This window comes from Triturus cristatus, chromosome 12, assembly GCF_964204655.1.
Source record: "Triturus cristatus chromosome 12, aTriCri1.1, whole genome shotgun sequence".
Lineage (NCBI taxonomy): Eukaryota > Metazoa > Chordata > Amphibia > Caudata > Salamandridae > Triturus > Triturus cristatus.
Genome location: NC_140595.1, coordinates 337,966,229 through 337,993,760, shown reverse-complemented (window position 1 = coordinate 337,993,760; position 27,532 = coordinate 337,966,229). Strand labels below are relative to the sequence as shown.

General features: G+C 43.1%; 1 protein-coding gene across 1 annotated transcript; it reads right to left on the bottom strand.

Moving 5' to 3' along the window:
- Positions 1 to 1,101: 1,101 nt before the first annotated feature.
- LOC146775977 (uncharacterized) lies at positions 1,102 to 23,811 on the bottom strand. The gene is made up of 2 exons (XM_085638319.1): positions 23,691 to 23,811; positions 1,102 to 6,752 (listed from the first exon to the last, which is right to left on the bottom strand). The coding sequence occupies exon 2, from the start codon at positions 5,897 to 5,899 to the stop codon at positions 4,670 to 4,672; it is 1,230 nt and encodes a 409-aa protein (XP_085494445.1). The 5' UTR covers positions 5,900 to 6,752; positions 23,691 to 23,811; the 3' UTR covers positions 1,102 to 4,669.
- Positions 23,812 to 27,532: the final 3,721 nt, after the last annotated feature.

Here is a 27,532-nt window from a genome sequence, read left to right as displayed (position 1 = left end):
CTTTATTGCTCATTAACTTTCTGAACTCCAGAATGGTTATTTTAGGGTGCTGAGGCACCCCTGCATCCCTTTTTCCAGCACCTATGGCACCAGTTTGCTCATGTCCACCCTCCAGTGTGATCTGCCCTCTTAACAGCTGACTGCATGGCCCCTGCTACTTTATTAAGGAAACTGAATGCAGCATTGCTAGTAGCAAACCCATGCAAGTGTGAGCCCGTAAGTAAATGTTTCATTGTTGCTGATTTAGTTGATTAGCTGTAGGATCGACTCACTCTTGTAAGGGGACTGGATTAAAATACAAGGAGCTATTGGTAAAAAATATATCTGAAATTTTGAATGAACATCAGTGTTATATATTTGAGGATACTGGAGTCTGGTGAAGAATCAACAAAAAAGTGAACACTGAGCTGATCACCAAGGTGTCCAGTGATTAAAAATGCTAACTGATTATTGGTATTTGATGATTAAGATACTAAATTACCTTCGATCCCAGCCTAGCAATAAAAGCAGCAGTAGTCCGATGAGCCATTGTCTCCTTCATAGTTTGTTGCACGTTGCATTTGTATAGCTTTTACTTCTGTGTGGGTCAGAAACCTTGGATTTCAAGTTTCTCATACTTCAGTAGATCGTGTTTTTTTCAGATTCTGGTTATCATACAAACTTTAGGGCCTCTCATTGCCATTTTAGGCACTTTTGAGCACTAAGCCACAGTTTCTGATTCAGAGATCCCAGGCACTAGGACCTGATCAAATAAAAATTCTTCAGGTAATAAGAAAAACTCTTCAAAGGCAGAAAAGCCACAGAAGGAACGTATTCAATCTGTTGTACGAGGGACATCCTCAAACATATTCCTTCTTAACTCTGTGACTATTCAATTCAAGAAGACCCTTTAGCTCAGCAGTCATTTCATTTCATTTATCTTTATTTCGGTCACTCAGACCATAAAAGAGTACAGAGTAAAATATAATCATAACAATAATAAAACCATTTTTCAGGTAAAATTTGAACTTTTGCAAAATTAAAATAAAACATCACATTAGTTCGTCTCCTGTAACAGTTTGAGGTGGCGCATACGAGTAAACCACATAGAAGTCAGAAATTTAGATACAGCAAAGGCGGTTGAAGCCGTAAGATCTGTCTTCAATTTTCTAAATGCAGGGAGGTACTGTCTAAAGGCCAGATTTTTGAGAAGAGGGCGGAGCCAATAAATCCTTGCTCTTCAGTACATTGGACAGAAAAATATGGCATGCAAATCCGTCTCCTGAGTATGTTTGCAGAAAGGGCATAAGGCTGTATGGTCCGAGTGTGCCCAGAGTGCTGTGTACGCCCTGAGAGGGAGGGTATTATAGCGCCATTGCAGATAGAGCTTCCTTGTAAGCGGCGGGTCCATATCATTTAAAGTCAGTTCTAGATGGTAAAAATCTTTAAAAGCCAGAAATTTAGCGGTTTGCGACCCCTCCCGCTCGTTCATTGTGGCCTTTCGTAGGCAGTACTCATAATAAGCCTTTGAAATGAGTTTGCGTGAGACCCCGGGGCATGCATTCTCGGGGTCATGCCACAAATCAGGTCTATCTAATAGCTCACAAATGTGTTTTATGTAGCTTAGCCATGGTATTTCTATATTCTTATAAAGACGAAGAATGTCTATCAACTCCGCTCTGTATTTGGATAGTTCCGGTGAAGACCAAATTTTACACCAGAATGTTAAGGGTTTTAGACCCAGCTCCTCTGAGATTGGTCTTAGGCCCAAATCTAGTCTAAGAGGCAAAAGAGGTGTGCTTACAGGCAGAGCTGCCAACTGCCTGAGAAAAGTATTCTCCGTTATCTGAAGCTTTTGCATTGGCGTGTGTCCCCAAATTTCTGCTCCATAGGTGACAGCCCCCCTGGCCTGCACTTTATATATGTGTATACGTGGGCCTAAGGGCCTATAGGTCAATCCTTTGGTCATCCTGGCAATTCCGCCCACCAGCTGGGTCAGTTTCATATTTGCCCTTGTTTTGTGTGGTTCCCAAGTCATGGTCTGGTTAATGACTATCCCCAGATATTCAAAGGTATAGACCCTCTCTAGTCTGGAAGACCCTATGGTAGGGCTCGCGCACGTAGTGGGGGGCCGGTTGAAGATCATGTATTTGGTTTTAGCAGCATTGATCTCCAAACCGTGATCCACACAAAAGCACGCGAACCCATCCAGGACCCGTTGTAGACCCATAGGGGATTTGGAGAGCAGCAGGGTATCATCCGCAAACATGATTGCGGGAACCCTGCTGCCGTCCAGTTTTGGGGCATCGATGTTGTTCAGGGCGCTAAGGTGATTTATGACCCCGTTGACAAATAAACAAAAAAGGGTCGAGCAAGGACGCATCCTTGTCTAACCCCCCTGTCGACGGGGAAAGTGTCCGATAATGTCCCTCCTCTTCCACATCTTACCCTGGCAAAATTTCCCCGATGCAATCTTCTCAAAATTGAGAGAATGCCATCGGGGACCCCCAGGTCCATTAACACCGCCCATTAATTTATCCCTGGGCACCAGGTCAAAGGCGGCACAAAGGTCCACAAAGACTGTGTAAAGACTGCCGCCCTCGATCAGCATCGTCTTCCAGTATAGAAGATTTAAGCGGAAAATTTGGTCGGTGGTGGAAATACCTTTTCGGAAGCCCGCTTGGTAGGGACTCATAATCGCCGTGTCATCAATCCATTCCTGGAGGCGATTTAGGACTAATCTGCCAAAGATCTTCTGTTGCACATCTATAAGACTAATACGTCTGTAGTTGGCTGGGAGCAGAGGCGAACCCTTTTTAAAAATCGGGACAATCTCTGTGCCCAGCCAAGTACCTGGCATAGCTATGCCTCCCAGAATGGCATTAAAGAGGATCATAAGAAAGGGGGACCACACATCCAGTTCCTGCTTGAACAGATCACCCGGCAGGCCATCTAGGCCTGGGGCCTTTCCTGATGCGAGTCCCAAAACAGCAGCACGTACCTCCTTAAGTGTGAATGGTTCACCAGTCTCAACAGGGCAGTTAGATTGAATAGTATTTACCCTGGCATTCTCAGGTAGTTTGTAAAGGGATTGGAAATGATCCTGCCATGCCTTAGCTGAAATATTAGGTTCTATGGCAGACATCAATTCCTCTGACCCTGTGTTGACACAGCGCCAAAATTTGCGTGAGTCCGCAGAGGCCAAGAAGTTGGTGAGTTTGGTCTATTTATCGAATTCCCACTCACTTTTGGCATTAGCGGTCAGATACTTATAATCTGATCGCCTTGCCCTAATGTCTGCACTGCCCTTACCTTCTTTTATTGATCTCAAAAGATCAGTTTTTGCCTTACGGCAAGCACCATTGTACCAGGGAGGGCCGGGTGTTTTTCCGTTGTGCCTGATCATTTTTTTGGTTAAAAATTCGGAAAGGGTTTTAACAAGGGCCACATGTAACTGCCCCAGTTGGAAATAGGTGTCCGGAGTATAGCCTTTTGTCATAAGCGCATCAACCTTTTCAAATACGGGAGCTACCTGTGCATATATGCTGATTAGCTTATCCGGGTGGGAAGATATTTGCTCCCACTTCACTCTACGCCGGTTATTCTCAAGGACCAAGTTCTCCTGAGCTGTCTTCCTTAGTTTCTCCCTATCCACAAGACCATGATGACCATAATTTAATTCAAGGGCGTTATGATCACTATCGTCCCTGTTAGTGACCCAAAAATCTTTGATGTATGTCCAGGAAGACAAAGGGACCATAACATAGTCCAACCTTGACTCACTGCCAATCCTGTTGAAAGTGCACCTTGCCGGAATGTCAGAATTAAACCTACCATTGCAGGCCCGCAGGCCATATTTCAAAGTTAAGGAGGTAATTTGTAGGGCCAGGGGGGTCCAGATTTTTTGGGCCGGAGCCTGTGGAGGTGGTATATGCCACAAAAGGTCGTCCTCTGTAGCCAAGCCTTCCATGGTGCCTATGAGAGGCTCATAGTGGCAATTAAAGTCACCTCCTATGAGATAGGGGGTGCTCTCTGGTATGGCATTCAAAACCACAGCAAGCTCCGCAATAGTAGGTGACTCCTGGGTAATATTAGTTGGCCTGGAATAAATATTAATCAACAGAAGGCTTTGGGCATTAGGCCATTCCAGCAATACAGCAAGAATGTCTGCCGTGTTAGTAGGAAATACATCAGCCCTGCAGCCCAGGTCGGTAGCTACCCATGTTGAAAGGCCGCCCGAAGGGCGCCCTCTTCCCTTCCAGGATGCATGTGATGAAAATGTTGCAAAACCCGTGTGGGTAATGTCTTCTCTTGCCCACGTCTCTTGAAGCAGACAGATGTCTTTCTGCTCAATAAAAGAACTCCACAACGGGTCATTCAATTTATTAGCTAAACCCGCCACATTCCAGGATAAAATCCTGAGGGGGGAAGTATTTTTTTCTGTGGCGGGTGGGCTAGAGTGTATCATTTCTTTCAAGTCCATCCTCCGAAAATGGATTAAACCATGATCGGTGGTATAAATAGTCCGCTCAGATGGTATAGAAGAGGTAAGATGAGTAATCCCTAAGCCCCCCACTCGACTAGTTTGGCTGTGCAGAGAGTGCTCCTTCTGTTTGAGAGGTACTAATTTGCTGGTAGGTACTTTATTCTTTTTTTTGGTCATCGCACCACCACCCTCTGGCACCATCGGTCAATCCACTATGTCTAGAATAGTATAACGGTTGTGGGTTAAAGGGTAGTCTTGCCAGGGGCAACCTGTAGACAGGTATTCTCTGCTTGTCCCTTGACCCCTACTCCCATTTCTTCTCGGTACAAAATCCCACCCTTCCTCAACATGATCATTAGTTTTAGGGGGATAAAAGAAAGGAAGGGGAAGGGGTTGAATAGAAGACCCTGGTGTGATGTGCGGCCAGCTGCATATATGCGAAACTGTGCGGGGGTCTCTGAAATTTATCAATACACAGTCACCCTTTATTGTTTTTTTGGTTTTTCCAAGCCACGGGAGTCTCCTCACCATGAGCACCTCACTCTTAATACCCAAAGGGAGAGGCCTATTTTTTGAGAGCCAGTAAATTACTTTGTTTTTCAGGGCCACTGCTGGCTCACTATTGGGTATTTTTAGTTCGGGAACACCCGCTAGAATAACTGTGTATGGAGCTGACTCGGGGGGCAGATTAACTGGCCTGTGTCTGGTATCTTGGCCCTGCATCCGTGTTGGGGACAGTGCTAGCATGTCACGAGGGCTGGAGATGGAATTGCAAGATGGATTCATGGACCTAGATGTTTGGGAAGAGGGTAGTCTGGGAAGGTGAGGATGAACAGACTTTTGTAAATCGCAGCCTTCCCTGGGTAAGGGTACTGACATAGAATTCATATTTGCACTAGCAACTTTGGGAGCATCCACTAGCTGGTCAATTCCCTTTTGGAGATTAGTTATGCATGATTCCAATTTTGCTAGGCGATCTATTAAAGGGGAGAGCATTTCATTCATGAGAGATTTTATGTCAGAGAGCGAGAAACCCTCCACCCGTGATGTAGTATTTAGACTAGACGATTTAATGGTCTGAGTTGGAGGTATATCCCGCCCCATGGAAGCCACGCCCTGGTGGGTTGTTCCCCCCCTGGGGTTGAGCTTTGGAATCTTTGGCCTGCGCCCTCCTAAAGTTTGAGCCCTTCTTTTTCCTTTTGGGATTGCTCCCTCCCGGTCCCCTTGCGATGGCTGTGTGATAGGGTCGGTACTATCAATAGTAAGTGCCTCCCTTGCAACAACTGGTTTACGAGTGGCTTGGGCAGTAGGGAGCCTGGGAAGTGGGAGGGGTAATATGCTAGAGTCTACTGGGATAGAAATATCGCAGTCTACAATGGATAAAGTCGAAATGTTTGAATCCACAGATGCCAAAGTTCCAGATTTCCCCCCCATATCGGGAATATCAGAATCAAGGAGTTGTGCTGGAGAGGTAGCATTTTTAAGGGGTCCCAATGACGATCTTCTGACCCAGTCTATTTCCAAAGAAATACGCCTCTATAGCGTTGTAATATCATCAATCAGCAGGGAGCCAGCCTTTGCAAAATATAAATCCAAAGTACCTGTAGGCTTTGCAGCGCACTGCGCCGTTTTACTCCGGGTTTCTCTGACGAACATGGTGGATAGTCTATTCCGCAATCCTTACCTGGGGACTCTCAGGAGGACAGAAGGTTAGCCCAGTCCCTGCCTCTCCCGTACTCGAACGGCCTCAAACGGCCCGCTCTTTGCCCGGTCTTCGTCCCGCGCGCGTCCCGCTGGCGCGTAGAGGCGGGACTGCACTATTAAGAGAGGGGGCCGGATGAGGAGGAGTCGGGAAGAGGAAACAGCTGAGATCACCACCGAGCAGCCTGGTCCTCGCAGTCCTGATTTGGTATAGTCCAGGTAAAAACAGTGTCCCCCCCTAAGCAGCGTAGCGTCCTCTGCCACAGCCCAAAAGGATCCAAGGAAATAGCCCAGGCGAGTAAGAAGCAGTGACAAGCCTGCGAGCGGCTCCCGCGAAGCGGGGGCCGCGAGGCGTCAAGTACCTGCTGGGGGAGGAGTCGGGAAGAGGAAACAGCTGAGATCACCACCGAGTAGCCTGGTCCTCGCAGTCCTGATTTGGTATAGTCCAGGTAAAAACAGCGACCCCCCCTAAGCAGCGTAGCGTCCTCTGCCACAGCCCAAAAGGATCCAAGGAAATAGCCCAGGCGAGTAAGAAGCAGTGACAAGCCTGCGAGCTCAGCAGTCAAATAGTGTTCTTCTGCAGATTCTGTTGAAAGAGAATAGAGGAGCCAATTACAATGGGTAAATAACACAGGCCAACTTCTCATAGTATGGCACTCGACTAGTCTGAAGTTCTGCAGAAGGAAAATGCTTAACTAGAAGTGGACATTGTGTTAGTGTCTACATCCTCTACCTGTGACTTTTCAAAGTTTCCTGTCAAGAGTGCAACAGCAATAGACTCTAGAATTGTGTTTAATAGCACTGCTCTGAAGTGCCTTAAGAAGACCAAAGCATGTAAAACACATTCCATTGGACACTCCTATGAGTAGTCTGTGAATGCGATGCAGGGATCGGCATTCTCCAATATTTCCTCTATTCAGTCATAGCATTGCTGTTAAAATTGGTCCACTTTAGCTCAACTCAAAATTTGTTTTTTGTAGTGTTTGGGAATGGAGAAAAGTCTAGTGTGCTGCCAAGAGAACTCAAACGTATCCAGGACCAAACAAGCATCCTGCCCCTCCCTTGATCACTGCATTAACAGATGCGCAAGGATTAGAGCAAGAGAGAGGAGCACTGGCTTTCTCTGTAAGCAAGTTTTTTCGGGACTCATTACTTTACCTGGCATTTATTCCCCACAGGAAGGAGGATTTATGGTGGTTCTTAAACACATTTTGGCTGAGATTCATGAATAAAAGCCTAAAATGATGGGCTAATTACTTCTCCTGTTGATTGGATTGCTTTTATAGATTTAAACCTGGAAGGTGTCTTGAGGAGAGTGGGGAATAGGAACATCTCCTCTCTGACATTGAACACGTGAAGGAATCAAAATTGCTAAATTTCCAAAGAAATTGACACCGTAAAGATAGGAAGAACTGGAAAAGCAGCCATGGTTTTACAACCTTCGATTTTAAGGTATCCCAGAACTGTGTGACGTCAGAGGACAAAAGGGCAATATCAGATCTTCGGTTGGTGGCCTGATTCATAATAATAATAATATTTTGTATGACTTTCAAAAAGATCTTTTGTTCAGTTTTCTCCCCTTATAGAAATTGTCCACCCTAGAAATTATTTGTTAAATTTCACCTACTACAACATTAAAGAGAATGTTTATCGAAAGCTACTGAAACAAAAGTAGTGAGGGTTGATAATGAGTTTGATTCAAGTTGATTTAAGGATCTTCAGACATGATTTATATGGCTTTCAAATATCACTGTGAGCTAAAACTTCCTCAGTTTCAGCAACTCAAGGTCCAGAAAAAAATAAACAAATATTCAAAAGTGAAGGTTATACTTTCTGGCGTGGTTAATAGATTTTCCATGGTAGAATCATCAACTACCTTCTTAAAGGAAACCAAGGGTAAAAAGCATGGATTAATAAATTAGGAAATGCAAACACAACCCAAGTTTGATCCAATTTAAGAAAACTAACCTAATCTGATTGCTGTTTGCTTATTTCTTTCACTCTTCTTTTCTCTGGTGGACACAAGACTTTACCCCCGATGGGGCATCACCAAGGTTGGGCTATCAGTGCGCACAAGAGGGTTGTTGTTCATATGCATACAGGAGCAGATGGTAACCCTAACAAGGGGAATTTGAGGAAGGGATTGGGGTATTCATAGGGTGGTAAAAAGGGTAGGTAGAGAGTTTTGTGGGTGGCAAATAATTCTATAAGATTCTTAAATATAAGAAGATAAAATAATTGTTGGCTATACCGTGAATCTAGGTACTGTAGAAAAGGCTAAGGAAGTCAGCTCAAAATAGCAAGCCCTAATGTGAATGTTTACTTGAAAGGTTCTAAGCAAAATGCAATGATGGCTTGGTTAATACAATATAGACAATAAAATATTATATTTTCGAGAAGTCCACTGGCAGAAAGGAAAACACTTATTCTAAAATGAAATTGGATTAGAGAATGATCTTTCTTCTCAACTTTAGCTTCACATAGAGGGGAAGCAATTGTAATTGGCAAAGATATCTGATTTAATTTCCTGTCTACTGAGACATCTCAAGAAGGAAGGTTGATAATATTAATGTGTCAAAAAACACTGAATTTTATCAGGCAGCTGGATATTTGGCTCAATTCTAAATATGATATTGCCAGCCAACTTTCCATTTGCCATATAAACCATGATTATAATGGGAGATTTTAATTTTCATTAGAAATTTGAAAAAGCTACAAAACTAAGCATGCATGGCTGATGCCTTAATGACAATTAGCATCTAGCTAGGTATTAATAGTTCTTGGAGACAAGATCATTCAACAAAGAAATACTTCACTTGTAGAATGGGTCACTATAAATCAAGATCTAAATAGAATTCTTTTTTGATATCTAAAAGCCTTTTCAATAACATTGAGCATTTTACTGGTTGCTTTCAAAACCATTCAGCAGCTGCTGTTCTTACCAAATATTATCAGTCTCTTTTATTAGCCATCTTTCTTGAAATTCATTACTTAATTCATAGCTCTTAATCAAAATTGATTATCAAACACTATTTATTTTCAATAAAATATAGGGGTCCTCTGTGGTGTTAATAATAATAATAATAATAGTAAAGACATTTATACCTCAGCTGAGGTGCTCCGGCGTTAGAGGGGAAAACAATAGAGCAGAGCGAGCAGAGTGCTAATCCCTATGTCTGAACAGACAGGTCTTCTAGTCTTTCTGAACTCGAGTTCAAAGTTCAGCACATGTAGATGAAAACGCAAGTCATTCCAGTGTTTGGCGTCTCCCACCTCAAACGTTCTGTCCCCTAGCCTTGTTTTGGCAAAACGAGGGATGGAAAGGTAGTGTTTATTGTTGGACCTCAGGGATATATCCTGCTGGTATCGGCAATGTCTCTTCCTCAGATAGTTAGGGCCTCTGCCCTGGTAGGCCCAAAACACGAATGTGAGGGCCTTGAATTCAATTCTCTTGGCGACTGTGAGCCAATGTAGTTCTCTGAGGTGAGGAGAGATATTGAGGTTCCGTGAGAATCTGACTGACATTTTGGGTATGTTCGAATATGGATGAGTTTGGTATCTACGAACCGCAAATGACGAGTTTAGTGGGTGTACGCGTTTTCGCTACGCTACTATGTATGGTTCGTCTCATTCTTGGGTATGTCCATCTGAACTCTTGGGTTCCATTTTAGATACGACGTCCATTTTGTCTCTTGCCCTCAAGTAGCCAGCGAACGGACACTGTCCGCTTCGTGACCCTGGGATTCCCAAGCTTTCGTGGAGGACACATGTTCCTTTGAAGGTATCTTTTATGGTGAGGGGGCTGACACGGCAAAGGCAGATGGCCCCGCTTAAGGCTCATCTTGCCATGCCGTTTATTGTTTCAGTCGTGCATACATTGGGCACGAGTCCTTTGATCCTGCAATCAAGTTTCCGTTATTGCTCTCTACACTGTTTTCTAAACTGTTGTACATCCTTATCTTTTTCCTTTGCATCTGTTTCTGTCCCTTCCTCTAATTCGTTACGGTCAGAATGGAATGTGCTTAATGTGCTTTTACAGTTGGGAACCGGCAATGCTGCTGTAATTATGTTTCGGGTTTCTGAAAACATGAATGCGACCTTTTTGAAGTTTATTATGGGAGCTAAGCTGTAACCTTTTGTTCGCCATGCTGAGCAATGACGAAAATGTGTATATAAGGAGCGATCCACTTGTGCAATTCGAAGCAGTCTCTCAGAACCTACACGTTGTGTACTTCTTGCGATTTCTGTATCCCTGCAGTGAATAAATGCTGATCTTTGACGCCGCAGGAAGTGTCCCGTGTCTCTGTGTTTTGTACGCCGGAACAGGTAACCCACGAAGGTTTCAGGTGTTGTCCCCTGGCACCGCTGGGCCTTAGAATAGCCCAGTCCTTCAATATGCAGGCAGAGTGGAACCTTACAGACCATCCTTGCGGCAGCGTTCTACACTATCTGCAGTCTGCTGGTCAAGCCACTAGGCAGGCCCAGATATAGTCCATTGTTACAACAAACAAATGATGGACGGAATGCTGACAATGCATACATTCTCCCCCAGTCAAGAGATCTGGGTTAAATCCATCGTTCTTTTGCCCACTACACCACCCCAGTTCAGACATGGCCATATGCAAATCAGTCTTGACCCTGTGCCTCATGGGAACAGTCCAGCCCGAACTGCCAAGCCATGTCTTCCCTGGACCGGAATCAAGCATCCTAGGACCGGTTTCTGGCTATCAGCCGTCATCAGCCAGGATAGCTTGACTCCAGTGGCATAGTGAGCACGGGTCCCACGTCTGGGAATACCAATCCCACTTAGGGCGAAAAGCGTTACAACAAACAAATGATGGACGGAATGCTGACAATGCATACATTCTCCCCCAGTCAAGAGATCTGGGTTAAATCCATCGTTCTTTTGCCCACTACACCACCCCAGTTCAGACATGGCCATATGCAAATCAGTCTTGACCCTGTGCCTCATGGGAACAGTCCAGCCCGAACTGCCAAGCCATGTCTTCCCTGGACCGGAATCAAGCATCCTAGGACCGGTTTCTGGCTATCAGCCGTCATCAGCCAGGATAGCTTGACTCCAGTGGCATAGTGAGCACGGGTCCCACGTCTGGGAATACCAATCCCACTTAGGGCGAAACGCGTCCATCAATTGTTGTTTTTGCATTTGTCACCCCGAGTGGTACGGGTATGCTCAGACGTGAGTCCCGTGCTCTCCATGCCACTGGAATCAAGCTATCCTGGCTGAAGAGGGGTGAAACCCCGAAACCGGTCCTAGGATGCTTGTTTCCAGTCCAGGGAGAACCTGGCTTGGCAGTTCGGGCTGGACTGTTCCCATGAGGCACAGGGTCAAGACTGATTTGCATATGGCTGGGTTCAAACTGGAATGGCATGGTGAGCAAAAAAACGATGGATTTAGGCCCAGATCTCTGTACTGGGGTGAATGTATGACATTGTTCTGCATTCTGTCCATCAATTGTTGTTTTTGCAGATATAGTCCATTGGCATAGTCGAGATGCGAGGTGACCAATGCATGCACAACAGTTCTACGGGATTCCTCTGGCAGAAAGTCAATGAATTTTCTAATAGTTTTCATCTAACCAAAGCAGGTCGCAAACACTTGCAGGAAATGGGCTGAAAGGGACAGGTCTTTGTCCCAATGGACACCAAGATTATTAACAGTCCTTAGGCACAGGAGGAGACCCAAGTTCAGCAGGCCACCACAGGACTGCCTGGAGTGGCGCAGCTTGGTTGAAAAATAAGATCTCCGTTTTATCAGCATTGAGCATTAAAAAGTTATTGTTCATCCAAACGGCAATGCTTTTAAGACAGTCTCTGAAGGAGTCAAAGACTGACGACGACACATCTCTAAAGTAAAACATCAGTTGGGTGTCATCCACGTAGGATATCACTTTGACCCCCGTTTTCATGATGAGATCCGCCAGTGGTGTCAGATAGATGTTAAAGAGTAGTGGGCTTAGAGCCGAGCCCTGAGTCATCCTCCATCTGAGTGGTTTCGCTGTGGAGGTGAAATGGTGGAGAAAGACTTGTTGGTCTTGGCCGTGGAGGTAGGAAACGATCCAATCCAGCGCCGTCCCACGGATGCCTATCTGCTCAAGTCTCTCAAGCAGAATGGGGTGAGACACCGTGTCAAATTCTGCTGACAAGTCTAGGAGTACCAGCATGGCCACGGAGCCCCCGTCATCCGCCCAGTGGATGGAATCAGTGACTTGAATCAGTGCTGATTCAGTGCTGTAGCAAGTGTGGAAGCCGGACTGCGAGTCATGCAGCAGCTCATTGGTTTCTATAAAGGCAGCCAACTGCTGATGGGCCACTTTCTTCTGGATTTTAGCGGGGGCTGGGAGTAGAGGGATGGGCTTAAAATTACTGGCAACTTCAGGGTCGACATTAGGCTTCTTCAGAATAGGAAGTAGAAGAGCATGTTTCCAGGTGGAGGGAAAAATCCCTAACCTCAGTGAGGAATTCCAGATGGGGTTGTGGGTTGGGTTGAGCCACTCTGCTAATAAACTATATTTTTGAGCTGGCCAGGGATCTCCCGGTGACCCAGGTTTGCACTTCCAAAGTTCCGCGAGTGAAGCATCGACGGGGACCATGGCAAATTTGGTGAATACTGGCTAGTTCTGGGCAAGGCCGCCAGAGTTGTCCTCCGCATTGAGGCAGGGAGATGCAGGGAAGGATGCATAGATCTGTGAGATTTTATCCTCAAAACATTTTGAAAGTCTGTTGCACAGTTCCTCAGAAGGAATAGTTGGATGCATAAGTGCCATGGGGTTAGTAAAGGATTTAATAATCTTAAATACTTCCCTAGAGGAGTTACTAGCACCAGCATTGGGGGCAGCCAGGAAATATCTTCTTTTGTTGTTGAGTAGTTTGTGATATTCTTTCAGAGCTACTCTGTAAGTAATTTTGTACTCAAGTGTGTATGACTTTCTCCACTTGTGCTCCAGTTTTTTCAGTCAATTCATTTAACTCTGATGTCCTCGGAGAACCAAAGAGCGGAGGGGGTAGCTCTGGAAGAGCTGACAGGTGTCTGTGGAGCGATTTTGTCGAGGGCCTCCGTAACCCAAGCATTCACCTTCGCAATGCCGTCATCAGGGTTATTTGAAAGGGGGGGTAAGTGTCCTTTAGGAGAGGGCCTAAAGACTCCGATGAGACCCTGCTCCAGTTCCTCCTCGTTTCCTTAGGGGGAGTAGTCACCCTAGCTGTGGTCTTCAGATGCAGCTGGAAGGGGACCAAGTAATGGTCCGACCAGATCACCTGTGTAGGTTTTTCCACTTTAATCTCCTGCAGATTAGAGCAAATGAGGTCAAGTGTGTGGCCTGCTTTCTGAGTTGGGGCAGAAACCAGTTGGGTCAGCTTAAAACCGGCAAGTGACGTGATGAGGTTCGCACTATGCGAACAGGATGGGTCGTCAGCATGCACATTGAGAACACCTAGGACCGTGAAGTTTGAGAAACAGGTGCAGGTCTGAGTGATATAGTCTGCCAAAATAGGAGTGGAGCTGTGGCAGCAGCAGGGGGGCCTGTAGAGGAGGAGCCCCGTGAAGGAGGCAGGGGGGGAAAATGTTATACAGAGTCCTTCGATACTTCCTATCTGACCAAAATTGGTTGTGGCCGTCTCGAGAGTGTCTTTATGGATAATCGCCACACCACACCCTGGTCTGTTGTCCCTCCTGTTAGCACAGAGTATGCTGTAGCCCTGGGGGACGGCTAGGTCCACTGCCAGGTTGGCATCTTCGCGCAACTAAGTCTCGGTGAGAAACATTAGGTCCCAATCATTGTCAACAAGGGATTGGTGTATATCGAGAGCGTGTTTGGGCAGGGATCTACAATTGATGAGACAGGCTTTTAAATCAGCGGCCCTTTAGGACCTAGGAGGGGCATGACCCATTTCTTTAGCCTCCCTAATAGCAGGACTGGAACTGAGGGTGAAGTTACAACAAGGGCCTGCCCCCCTCTCCTAGTATCTGATTGCTCACCGGTTATGTATAGATGGTTCCTACCACTAAGCTATATCAATACTTATTCATATACTATGCACAACCACTACTCGCTATGGGTATATCAAACAATATAATTGAAAAAGTTACAATGTGATGTATATTATCTCTTACATAGTATTTTCATAAGTGTGTCAGTTGCTTCTCCAAGCAATAGCTTTACATATGCAGAAACCTAGCGTCTGACGCTGAGTAATATGTACCCGTGTTGAATTATATACACCTTCCGCTTTGAGTACACAGTACGCATCTTTTAACAAACATTGAGATTCCTGCAGCGCCTTGCTACATCATCAAGTATTAATTATATGCCTTCGAATACACTCCCCTGTTTCATCTTTTCCTCATTCCTTTCTCTCTCTACTCTTTCTATCCTGTTCCTCCACTGGTCTTTCCTCTCTTTCCTTATCGATGGCAGACAACCGGATTAGATCCACAGTGATGCCTGCCACGTTCAATCGTTACGTCAAAAAAGTAGAGTACTCAACGGCAACGTGATCCCTAGCGCACTGCCATTCTACCAGTGTAGACGGACAGACGTGGTTGTACACATGCGCGTAGCAGCCGCATGCGCCCTGATCTCTGACACACTCTGAACAAAAGTAAGAGGCAGTTTCTTTTTCATAGAGATAACAGGCCACTTTCGCTTGTCATGCATGACTTACCCTCTTTTCCATATGTCTTTCATTTTAGACCTTCAGGTCACTCACTCAGGTTGATTCATTCAACTCGCAGTCATTCGAAGCAATTATACTTTGTGTGTTATTATTGTCAATTCGGGTAAGAATCCTTTTATACACACCCCTTGATAGGCACCACAATGATATTGCATACCGTTTACAACTATTACTCTTTCACAGAGATCATCAAGGAGTACACGGATCATTGTGTACCCACGTAATATACAAGCCACACATCACCATACTTGGTGCCATTATTCTCGTTGTCAGCCTCCTTCCCCTTACGTTGGGGTAAGTTTCTGTATCTAAGTAACCTCTCCCACAACTTTGTGCCATGAATTATGTACACAATTTACCCGCTTCAATAATTACTCTATAACTTTATCTCTTCTTTTCCCTTCTCACATGCACAGTACCTGATAGATCCCATGTGAGTATATCTCTTTTTCCTCTCACTTCCTAGGTTTCACGCTCCACACGCACTGTACAACAAAATCCTCAGGTACAGGCCACTCTCCATGCGCTCCAATTCCAGTAATGTTGCCACTATCGTGGCCACACATTGATAGTGTCCTTGTTTCTCAATTTTAGATGTCCCTACATCACTAGGTCCTGAAGAGACCCTACACTGCATAAGGGGTCGAAACACCGTAGACAGAAATTTAAGCGAACCATCAACCAGCACCAAATATTTTACGCTGTTCCTAATTTGTTATTATCAGTGATGGTCGACTTAAGACAATATTGGAAACCAAATGTATATAACACAAAAATGTCACTAATGTTCTAGGTTCCATGTACACAGTGGACACCACACACTATTGTTTTACTTTTGTAAAGTACTATATACTTCTTCATTCATAAATAACGATTGAATCAGAACTAGAGGTGTATATGTTTTTTTCTCCTTTTGATATCCACGTAACCCTCTTTATTGCGATTGTGCATACATTATCAGAAATTGTTATATTACACCACAGGAACCATTGTTTCTGTCTTAGACCCCTCTCCTAGTACGGCACATGCAGAGCCAGGCCTAAGCGCTAGCAGCTCATCTCTGCCCCAAGCTAACGTGCAGTCTGCCGAAATTTGGGCAGCATAACTGGCGCTGGTCGTGGTCCGGACGTGGATGGGCACAGACGTGCTTACCTTAGGCGCGTCCGCTGCGTGTCTGTGTCGCCGTGGTGATTACATAGCAGCCAGTAAAAGAACTGAACTGCTAACTCCTAAAAGATGGCGGCAGAAGATGTCACCAACGGCGCGAGTCAAGATGGCGCTCAGGCGGGACCTCTTCATGCCCCACTGTGTCTCAAGAGGAGAATAAGGAGGATACAGTAAGTGCCCACAAGTCTAAAATGTATTTTTAAGGCTGCTGCCAACTATTAAAAACAAGGAGCTGTGCACCCTGCAACACGCAGCAGTGCACAGCCAGGCTAAAAGCATAAAAATCAGGTCATAGAAAGCGCAGGTATACCCCCATAAAGAAGGCACCACTGAGCACTCTGCAACATGCAGCAGTGTCCAGCAAGAAAAATTAGGGAGTAAGTCAGCAGAATCAGGTTACCGGCATACACAGGAAGCAGTCCGGGCTTCGGCTCTGGAGACCGCTGTTAGCATTTGTATGGGATGCATTCATGGCACTAGTGAGAGGACAGACCATTAGTTACCTAATCTAAGTTAAAAGATCACAAAACAGCATAGATATCACCTTCAGAAAAATTTGTGTTAATCAGAACCATGTATTTTGTAAAAAAACATCAATTGAAAACTATAGTCCTATCTCAACCCACCCTGCATTAAGGCATTTTATCTCTGCAGTGATAAACCCCAATATAATTGGGCAGAATATTTATGGAGGAAAATGAAATGTGTGATCATTTTCCAGCACAGGCCACTAGAGAAAGATAACAAGAAATATGATTGCCAATATTTATGATCCAGAAAGAAGAGTAGACACTAGTGATTCAAATAGGATAAATCAGATATTCAGAGATCACTATTCAGGTATATATTCAGATTTTTCTGAAAGAGCTAACCTAGTAACACATTTGTAAGATGATGATCTCCAGGAAACGAGTAAATTTCGGGTATTTATTTAAAACTCAAGTAGACAGAGGCACAGTACGTCTTAGTACATCAGGATAAGAAGATAACTGTCAACTCTGGAACATGGAACATAAGTTGTACAACGCAGGTACAGCGTTCCATGTTCCAGACAGGGAAATCAAGGGAGAAATGATATTACAAAGGGGACATGAAGAATAAGGAAGAATGTAACACATCCCACCCCTATCAAAAATAAAAAAAAAACAAAATAATTAAGTCAAATACCTTCCGGGTAATTTTTTTTGTCGAATATTACTCTTAACTCTAGGCGCTATTGACTGTGTAGAGTGAGAAACATCACCAGAAATATTAGGAGGTTCATGTAACATAAAAGGTTTACCACCATGCAAAGTTTTACATTTTGCAACTCTTCTTACATTCCAAATCCTACCATCCTGGGTAATGACGCTGTTCTTGCAAACTTTCACAATCTTAATGGGATGGTAAAATTTGGAATAACCCTTAGCCAAAAAAACAGGCTTCTTGATCCTGACCCATTCTCCTACCGAGGAATTTTGACATTCATTTTAGAGTTGAACAACATTTTCATTTTGTCTTGTATTTTCGACACGTTTGGCAACAAGATTGATTTCAACAATTTCATCGTTTTTAAAAAAAAAATGTATCCACCATGGACAAATTTCTGAGGAAGGTTCTCTTCCCTTCAATAATCTAAAAGGACTTACACCAGTTACTGAATGTGGAGTAATGCGATACATCCCCAACCTCTTTCTCACAACATCCATCCAAGGTTCACTGGACATGCTAGCTGATTGAATGCCATCCTTAAGAACCCGATTAAAGCGTTCTACTTGGCCATTTTCTCTTGGTTCATATAAAGATGTATTCAAATGTTTGATATTGCACATATTAAAAAAATCCTCCATTTCATGTGACGTGAGCTGTATCCCATTATCAGTTACAATAATCTCAGGGGACCCCTCATGTGCAAAAACTTCTTTTAAGAAAGTGATAATCACTTGGGAAAAAGCATTAGCCACAAACTAAACTTCTGGCCATTTAGAGTGGTAGTCCACAATGACTAAAGCAAAACGAGCATTCAAAGGCAGATGTTTAAAGGGCCCAGAAACATCAAAAGCCACCTTTTGCCAAGGATAATCAGGCCAAGATACAGGTTTAAGAGGGGCAGAGGAAACACGAAGCATTTTATCACTGCTTATACATTCTGGACACTCTCTAACAGTCCTATCAACCATTTTGTCAAGGCCAGGCCACCCAAAATTGGCTCTGATAAGCCGTTTCATAGAGGACATACCTAAATGTCCTTGATGAGTAAGTAACAAAATTTTGTTCTGCATGGAGACTGGAGGAATAATCTTACCTCCCTTGAAAAGCAAACCTCCACTTTCTTCTATCTCAGCAGACACACGACAAAAAGGAGCAAGATCAGCAGAAGCATGTCTTTCTTTGGGCCATCCATTTTTCCCACACTCAGAAATCTGCTGACACAAATTATCACTAGTCATTTCCATTGTCCAGTCATTTTCAGATAAATTCACAAATTCATGAGAAACAAAATCTTTTATAGAGGCAATTACATCTACATCTTGTTCAATAGAAGAAACAGACACGTCATTGCAGGATAACCTTGAAAGAAAGTCAGCAGTGACATTGTTCCTGCCCGGAACGTATACTACTTCAAAGTCATATTCCTGTAGGCGAGAAGTGAGTCGGGCTATGCGAGCAGTAGAATTCCAACCTCCCCCTGGAGATAATATACCAACTAAGGGCTTATGGTCAGTTCTAAGTATGAATCTACTTCCCCACACATAGTTACGAAAATGTTCGATGGCCCAGATACATGCCAACAACTCCCTTTCAATTACAGCATATCTCCTTTCAGTCTCAGAGAGAGTCCTTGATGCAAAGGCTACACACCATTCATCTCTACCAGAAAACTGGCTAAGGACTCCTCCCAGTCCATAAAGACTAGCATCCACTGTAATAATACACTTTTCATTGAGACAAAAGGATTTAAGGGTGGGGGCATTTATATTATCCTCTTTTATCTGTCTAAAGGCTGCGTCTTGTTTATCTGTCCAGATAAACTCATAAGGTTTTCTTGTCAATTCTGAGGGGTTCCATTTTGGTGGCAAAGTTCTGTTTGAATTTACTATAGAACTCGAATAGACCTGCAAAAGAGAGAAGTTTTTGCTTACTGTCAGGAGCTGGTGCATTGATGATAGCATCCACCAAAGCTTTCTTAGGTACCACACCCTCACCAGAAAGGGTATGGCCTAGATACTCTACAGATTTATAAAAAAATTAACATTTGCCAGCCTTGTGTTGAACCACATTCTCCCAATCTGGAACAAACTTCTTTAAGGTGATGAGTGTGTTCAGCCTCGTTTTTAGAAAAGATAAGAATATCATCTTGGAAGCACTTAACAAATGTGCTCAGATCTTTGAAAATGTGATACATAGCCCTTTGAAATACAGATGCGGCCGAAGCTAGGCCGAAAGGCATCCCTTTAAATTGGAAAAGACCATGGGGTGTTATAAAGGCAGTGTAGTGTTTCGAATCATCGGTAACTTCAATCTGATGATAGGCTGACCGAAGGTCAAGAGTGGAAAAAATACAAGCACCATCTAACATGCATACCATTTCATTAATGTTAGGGAGAGGGTGACAATCAGTAACCAAATTGGTATTCAATGCCCTTAAGGTTTAAGTGCTAAAACAATGGGAGAAACCCACTCAGATGACTCAATCTCCTCAATAATATCATCCTTAACCATGGCATCCAACATGTCCTTTAATTCCGTTCTAATGCTAATAGGAACTCCTCTTAATTTTTGTTTTACAGGGACTGCACCTACCTTGACTTTCATTCTGTGACTGAAACCTCTAAGTTTCCCCAAATTGGCAGAAAAAACATGAGGGAATAAATCTGTAAACTTTGTACTAGGTGGAGATAAAGCAAGTATTGAAAGAGGTTCTTTGTTCCTGGGATTCAACAGAATGCCTAACCTGGCTTGGTCCCGCCAGCCTAACACATTGACTCCTTTGAATGCCACATTCAATTTGATGGTGGCAAAATTACCTTTAAACTCAATAGGTACTTCTTTGAAACCTATAAAATCAATTTTAGAACCCTCAAAATTGAAAGCAACAATGCCAGGTTCACACAGCAAATTGATATCAACAAGTTCTCCCAGGCATTGTGAACAATACTCTTTGGTAATAATAGTCCAAGGAGAACCTAAGTCTGCCATGAGCTCCAATCCTTTTCCCAAGATGTGTACAATGCATTTTGGAGAACAAATTTTGTCTGCCTCGGATACATCAAATGAATCTTGAATAGAAACCACAACCCAAGACTCTACATCTCCACAAGAGTGATCATTAGCAGAAATATCACAAGCAACATAAGAAACTTTTCCTCTTCCTACATTGGAAGATGAAGATGAGACTTTTTTGGAACCAAGTTTAGATTTAGACACATTTTTACACATTTTTTAGAAATGTTCTGAACGTCCACATTTGTTACACTCTTTGCCTATAGCGGGACATTGTGGAAATGAGGCTAAGTGGTCTGGATTACCGCATCTATAACAATAAAACTGTCTGGATTTATTCTCTCCTTTGTAGTTGGAATACCCTTTCGAAGTACTAGGGTTGACAATGTTGACCTCATTAGGAGTGGTGGATTTAGTTTCTTTGTCAAGAGACTTGATCCATTTATCAGATTGTTCTAAAGCTTTGGCTGTACTAATTGCAGTCTCCAAATTGGGATCACCTAATATCCATAGTTGTTCTTGAACCCTTTTACTTTTAACATGCACGATGATTTGATCCCTGATCATCTCATCAGTCATCAAACCAAAGTTGCAAAGACAACCCACGGAGAGCGGTGAGAAATTCATCAAAACTTTCATCTTCATCTTGAGCCCTAGTATAAAATTTAAAACTATTAATTGCCACACTGGTTGTTGGTTTAAATCTACCTTCTATACGCAAAACAGCTTCATCATATACATTGTAATCCCCCACCAGACCTGACAGGAGGAAGATTTCTGTAAACTAATTGTCCTTAAGAACCTAGAGAGTGGAGAAAACATTTTTTCTTCCTTTCAGCTGACATGCGTAATCCATCAATGGCTTTTAGAAAAGTGAAAAACTCCTTCTTCCATCTTGTCCAAGGAATAGGTGGTTCTCCTTTTGATTGTAGGAATTTCGAAGGTGGGTCAAATTGCATATTTACGATGTAGTTAAATGTTGGCTCAGAGAAATATAAGAGACTAATTGCACACAACTGGAGACATGCAATTGTATCAACAGAATTAAATTCACTAAAAACACTAAGGTACAGTATGATATTTTAAAATGTAAATTAAATAATTAAATTCACTAAAAACAATAATATGCAGTATGATATTTTAAAATGTAAAGTTAACGGTGTGCCTGTTAATAAGAAAACAGTTTTCTAACTGTCAAATCAACAAACAGAAATCATTTAGCCAGGTGTGCACCTCACAGCATGCTCCGATAGTTGAAATATGCAGTATTGATAAATATGACTTGAATCCAATACCAACACAGAATGTACCAGATGGCGTAGCACAGGTAGATAGTCTGCCGTATAAAATATGAAGGTCACTGTAGTTTTACCTTGTACATCGCAGGAAAAATTATCAAAATGCCACTTGAGGTATTTAAAGGCCGCAGAATTAGTTGAAATACAAGTTTGCCGCTTGTAATCTTTATCTTTGACGAGGTAACGTTAATAATATCGAATCTCCGTTATAAAATCCTACCGTTGAAGGTTTGTGAAGTTAAACCTTTACCAAGATGACTGCCGGCGTGATGACGAAATGCGCAACCAATGAGAACACGTTGTCAAACGTGTTTCTCCGGTGAGCGCTGATCAGGCATTCAGCGTCACAGCCCGTATCTAGGCAACCGGACGAATGACGCTTGTGCGCAGGTCAGCTTCACCAAATGCGAATAATGTATAAAATTCGTAACCTATGTCAGGAAACTCGTAGATCCTCGAAATTTCGCCAAGCAGCACCAGCGGGAGGTCGACAATACGCGGGACACTCATACAGGTCCCGAATCATCAACTCCAAAGCTGGGTCCGGAAGAAGACATCACAGCACCTGTGCCTCGTCTGGAAACGTAGCTGATGAGGTCTTCAGTAACTCGTCGCCAATTTGTAAGATAATGATCTCCAGGAAACGAGTAAATTCCAGGTATTTATTTAAAACTCAAGTAGACAGAGGCACAGTACGTCTTAGTGCATCAGGATAAGAAGATAACTGTCAACTCTGGAACATGGAACATAAGTTGTACAGCGCAGGTACAGCGTTCCATGTTCCAGACACCTTCATGGTAGTAGCTATTGATTTATTTACAGTCCTGAAGAAACCAGAGGCAAATATTCTTCTTAGTGCCAAAAAAGCATTTTAACTTGCAAGTTTGAGATTTCTAATCTTGGTGCTTTCGGATTTTACATTTCCTTCAATAATCAGAAGGATGATCGCTTCTTTAGAATAAGACTCTGGAGAAAATATTTGTATAAATAATATTCAAATTGGCATGATTAGATGGACTTGTGAAATCTGCATTAAGTCACTGATATTATTTGAATTATTTAAAGGGCTCCTGCGGCTGTGATCCACAACTTGGTGAAAAGAATTGTACATCCATTAATTAGCATCTATACTATAAGATTGTATGCAGATGCGATTGCACTTTTTTTAAAGGATGCAAGTCAAATTATTCAAGCATCATTTGATAGCACTGAACAGTTAACTAAATATGGAGATATAAAGTTAATCAAAATGAAACAGACTATGTTGTTCAACAGGAAAATGCTGCCTATCTTTATGTCTAGAAATGAATTATGGTTAAAAATCTAAAAGACATCTGGAAGTACATTTTCTGAAAATGTTAGATGATCTGTATCTCCTGAATTATACAAGGCCTCGGTGGAGCTCATGGAGTTTCACTCCGTAGAATTACGATGAGTTACTGACAAACTCCGTGAAATTTTGCAGAGTTCCACGTGTGACAGAGTATTGCTTGCCCACCCCTAGCCAAATGTATAAACAAGCCGAGAAGCCAATGCCTTGCCCAGGTGAAGGGGGTGCCATATGTGATCCTGTGAAGCACGCCACAGGCATGGCCGATTGCACGCTTATGGAGTTGTGGGTGTCTCTCTACTCAGCTGCGGTTATTAAGGCGCATGCTCACCCTTCAAGGCTGCATTAATTTGCACATAAATCATGACACTTCTCTGATGATCGATATGATTGATGGCAGGTTTGGAAGCTAGGGAGCAACCCATTTCTGACTGTGATAGGGGGTGTTGTCCGCACAGGTCTTGGCACATGTACGTGTCACTGGCAAATTGTCACTGATCGAGCGGGATATCTGTCCGCAGTCACATGCTACGTCATTTCACAGCTCCTTGGAGTGCAAGATGCACTACAGAGGTACTCTTAGTTCCTGCTACCATTCACCAGGCAGTCAACAATGCTTCCCCCTGCATGTGATCCACTGATCCCCTGCAACAGCACACTGCCAGCACTGACCTGCAGAGTCCCGACACTGCTGCATCCTTCCCAAAGTTATTGAAATAACTGCCCTGCACCTAGCAGCTCCTGCATCAATTCACTCTTCCATCCTTTTCTCTGGCCATCTGTGGTCCCCGACAACCCAGCCCTCCTGTTCTCTTCCACCATACCTCACCTTCTCTCTTCCACCTCTGCACTTCCCAACTCCTGCACCTGAGCGAGAACCTGTCAGCTACAAGGACCGTCCATAGACTGAAGCTCATGTTCGTCGTCCGTTGTCGATATTTTCACTGCTGCCATTTGTCCAATAATTTTAGAAGTTTCAGTCACATAGTACCAACAACCAATCCCATGGCTGAACATATTCTGGGAATCATATGGAAGTGGACAGTACTGTGTAAGGTGACATAAGATTGCAGCGTTGCAGCAAGGAAGTGCTGATTGGTTGTAAAGCTCACACGTGGTTTCGTCCTATCTGCAGTCTCAAGTAAGCAGTTGCCTCCCAGCTTGGAGTAAGTGGGATTTTAAACTTCATCTGGGGTGAATTTGTCACTGACAAAGTGGTGACATCCTGTCCCTAACTGCACTGCTGCTGCTCTGGACAGGACTCAAAAACGTCACTCGAGATACCCACAGCAAGCTGCCTCAAGTAGAGAGCTGTCTCAAGGCCACTGTACAAAGTTTCTACAAGACATTTTCTGCTCAAAACAGGCCTCTGCAGCCTGAAAATCTCACCAAATAAATTAACCAGCTGAGGGATAAATTATGGGAAATTTGCGTATTTAAAATTTCACCCTGCCGAAATGCTTCACACTCCAGCATTTAGAGGCACTTGTGTGTTTCACTGCACACTAGTCACAAGTAGCCATAAATATAGGTGTTCCCAGCTGCGCAGGACATTGCATTTGATGTGTCTGAAGCCTCAGCATCATTGTCACTTAGCAGAGCAGCATTTCTGTAGCCAGGCCATTGACAAGTGGATGCACAGTACTTCATAGAAGTTCTGAACAAGGGATTGAAGGGGTACTTGGTGTTGTTGTGGTGGAGGTGGGGGCTTAAGTTGAAAGGAAAATGTCACCTACATTTTAAAAATAAATGCACTGATCCACGTGATGCGTGTCCTTGAAGAGCCTGGGAAAAGGAGGCAAATCAGCTTTTTTATTGTGCAAATTGACATGCATATCGCAGCACTAAAGCTGTACCAGCCCAATTCTTCTGTGTGAAGTCCTACTGCAGGGCTGCCTGCATTCATTAATTTCCTTGTGCTCCCTCTTGATCCATTTTTAACTCCTACTTAAAAGCAGTCTGCAAAACCACAGATACAGAGTGGCTGCATACCCTGCCCGCTAATGTGGAGCTCTGCCTTTGAACACCAGGACCATGTAACAGTGCATCTGACAGTACCCTGCAGCTTGTACAGAACCTACGCTTCTATAGAAACAAGGGGTGGGTAGGGCACCAGTAAAAAACTCCGCTACGCAGTGGAGGCAGAGTTTTTTGCTAAACTCCGCTCTCCAAATGGAGCACGGAGTAGCAAAACTCTGTGAAGTCCGCTGGCAGGGCGGAGTTTGCCGCCCACCCCTGAATTATACTACCCTGCACAAAATCAATAATAGGCTGAATCTCTGAACTGTATGCTGAATAGCAAAGCATAGGGCAGAAAAAGGGAAAAAGTGGATGGATTGCCATCTTAATTGTTCTCATTAAGATGACAATCCTGCCTTGCTATTCACCACCTGAGGAAAGTTGGCTAAAACGTTTTCTTTGGGTAAAAAGATTACCTCAGCTTGCAGAGACTAATAATGCCTGTAACAAGCAAGGATGCCCTTTTCTTGACTGTTCAGTTCAACACCTCAAATATTCATACAGATTTTTCATTGCAGGATTCTTTGAATATTTATCAACAACTTCCTGTTGCATCACTGGATCTCTTTGTCTCTAGGTAAAGTGGGAAACCTTATTTATTCAGGTTTTGTTACTGCATGCCACTCAACATCCAATAGCGGATCAGGGGGAGGAAAGCAGTTTTTTGTTCCATTTTAACCAGCCTAAAAGTGTTTAACTACTTTATCCTCTGCAAATGTTTCCTGTAGAGCCAATATTGGTGAAAAGCTCCATATTATGGACTAAAGCAAGTTAAGCCTAGTGAATTGACTTAGCTTTCTGCAAGAGCATAAAATGAGCCATGAAAGGGAAAGATGAATGAATGCAGCATCGAAATTATGCTTGGGAAAACTTTTGATTGACCTGGCAAAATTGGCGTAATTCACTAATTTTGTGGTATGCAACATTACCTTAAATTTCACTTTACGTAGTTTCACATATTTTTTGCATGAGAGTTGTTCATGCTGTAATATCTCACCAAGCAACATTTTTTGCTCAAACTGGTTTCCAGCCGGTAACTCCTGAGACTGCTTTACCCAAAGTGCGGACTCTTGTGGGGAAAAAACTATTTCACCTTAAAGGAGTAGTTTTGGGACGTTTTTATGAGAAAAAAAATGAGATTTTGCCTGCTCATAAAACTAACTCTACCTGAATGACGTACATTTTGCTTTCCTAATACAGCTTAGACTCAAGTAGAATACAGTTTTTCAGTATGAGGCTTTTGTATTAAATACCAGATTAGCATTGATACAATAAAAACATCTCAATTTTATGTCCAAGATGTTCAGAAGTGTTCCTGGACACCTGGCCTCATGCACGGGGTTGACTGTTGATTGGAAACAGATTTTTAATTTTCCTCACCAATTAGTGTCTCTGGAAGTTCTGAGAGCAAGAATATGCTGCTCTTGCATGTTCCCGAATAACATTGAAGTGGAAATCAAAGGAATCTCCTTTTTTATAATAAGGTATAATAAAGCTTGATAGGATTCAGACATTCAAGCACTGGATTCACTCACATAGTTTATTTTTTGAAACGTTTAAGACAATCTGTAAAATACATGATGATGAAATTGAGCAAGCTAATTAACATATACACACATTTCTGGTGGAATTTCATACATCTTGAATTATGTCATTATTGCCCAGCAGTGACGTACAGTACTTTATATTTTTAGGTCCTTTGCATCTTCAATGAGTTAATAAAAGTGATTTAAAAATTCGGGGATATTAAGACATTCCACTGCGTTTTGCTTTAAGAATTATAGATATTTCAGCTGTACAACCCTTGATACATATCAGTGGAAAAAGTTGTTTGTGCTGTGAACGGGGCACCGTTCCAGTGCGAAAATACTCTTGTGCTGGAAAGCAAATCACTGATGCCTCTATGTGGTACTTTGCATCATGGCAGTACCAGTGCAAAGCATTAGTAAACCTAGGCCATAGTGTTCAAGCAGCATTATGCTTTAAAATAAATGGCATAAGATCTTTGTTTACATTAAAATACAATCTTTTAATAATCAAGTTCAGCATCTCCTTCCAGTGTTCACACTATATTATGTTAATAATTTAGAGAGAACACGAATGACAATTGGCGTCTTGGCGCAAGTGTTCAAACAGAGTCCTAGGGAGAAGAGCAACAGAAATCCTAATTAGCAGTGGGGACGAAAAAGCCAGGTTTTCAGAAGTTTTCTATATTTTAAGAAATGTGTCTGGGTCCTGAGATGGTCAGGCAGCGCATTCCATCATGTGCATGTGAAGTGGGATACGGATATTCTCCAGTGAGTCTTTTTCATTCTAAGGATAACCACCTTTCTCGCCACACTAGACTGCAGGTTATGAGTGAGTACATACAATTTAAAGATCTTTTAGAAGAAGAGACGGCCCACCTTGTGTAGGGCCTTAGTGGCCCAGCACAAGGCTTTGAACTGGATCCGCTCTCTGACTGGAAGCCAATGCAGGTCGATGGTTTGTCAGATTAAACTAAATTTGGGGAGTTTCATCAACACCCGGGCTGCCATATTTTGGATTTTGCAGTTTGTTTTGTAGGCGCTGCTGGATGCAACATACAACGCATTGCAGTAATCTACTTTTTAGATTACCATAGCTAATATAACAGTTTTCTGAAGCTTTGTG

Excerpts from the sequence above, each read along its gene's own strand:
- LOC146775977 (XM_085638319.1), bottom strand. The coding sequence starts at position 5,899 with ATGGGGGGGAAATCTGGAACTTTGGCATCTGTGGATTCAAACATTTCG.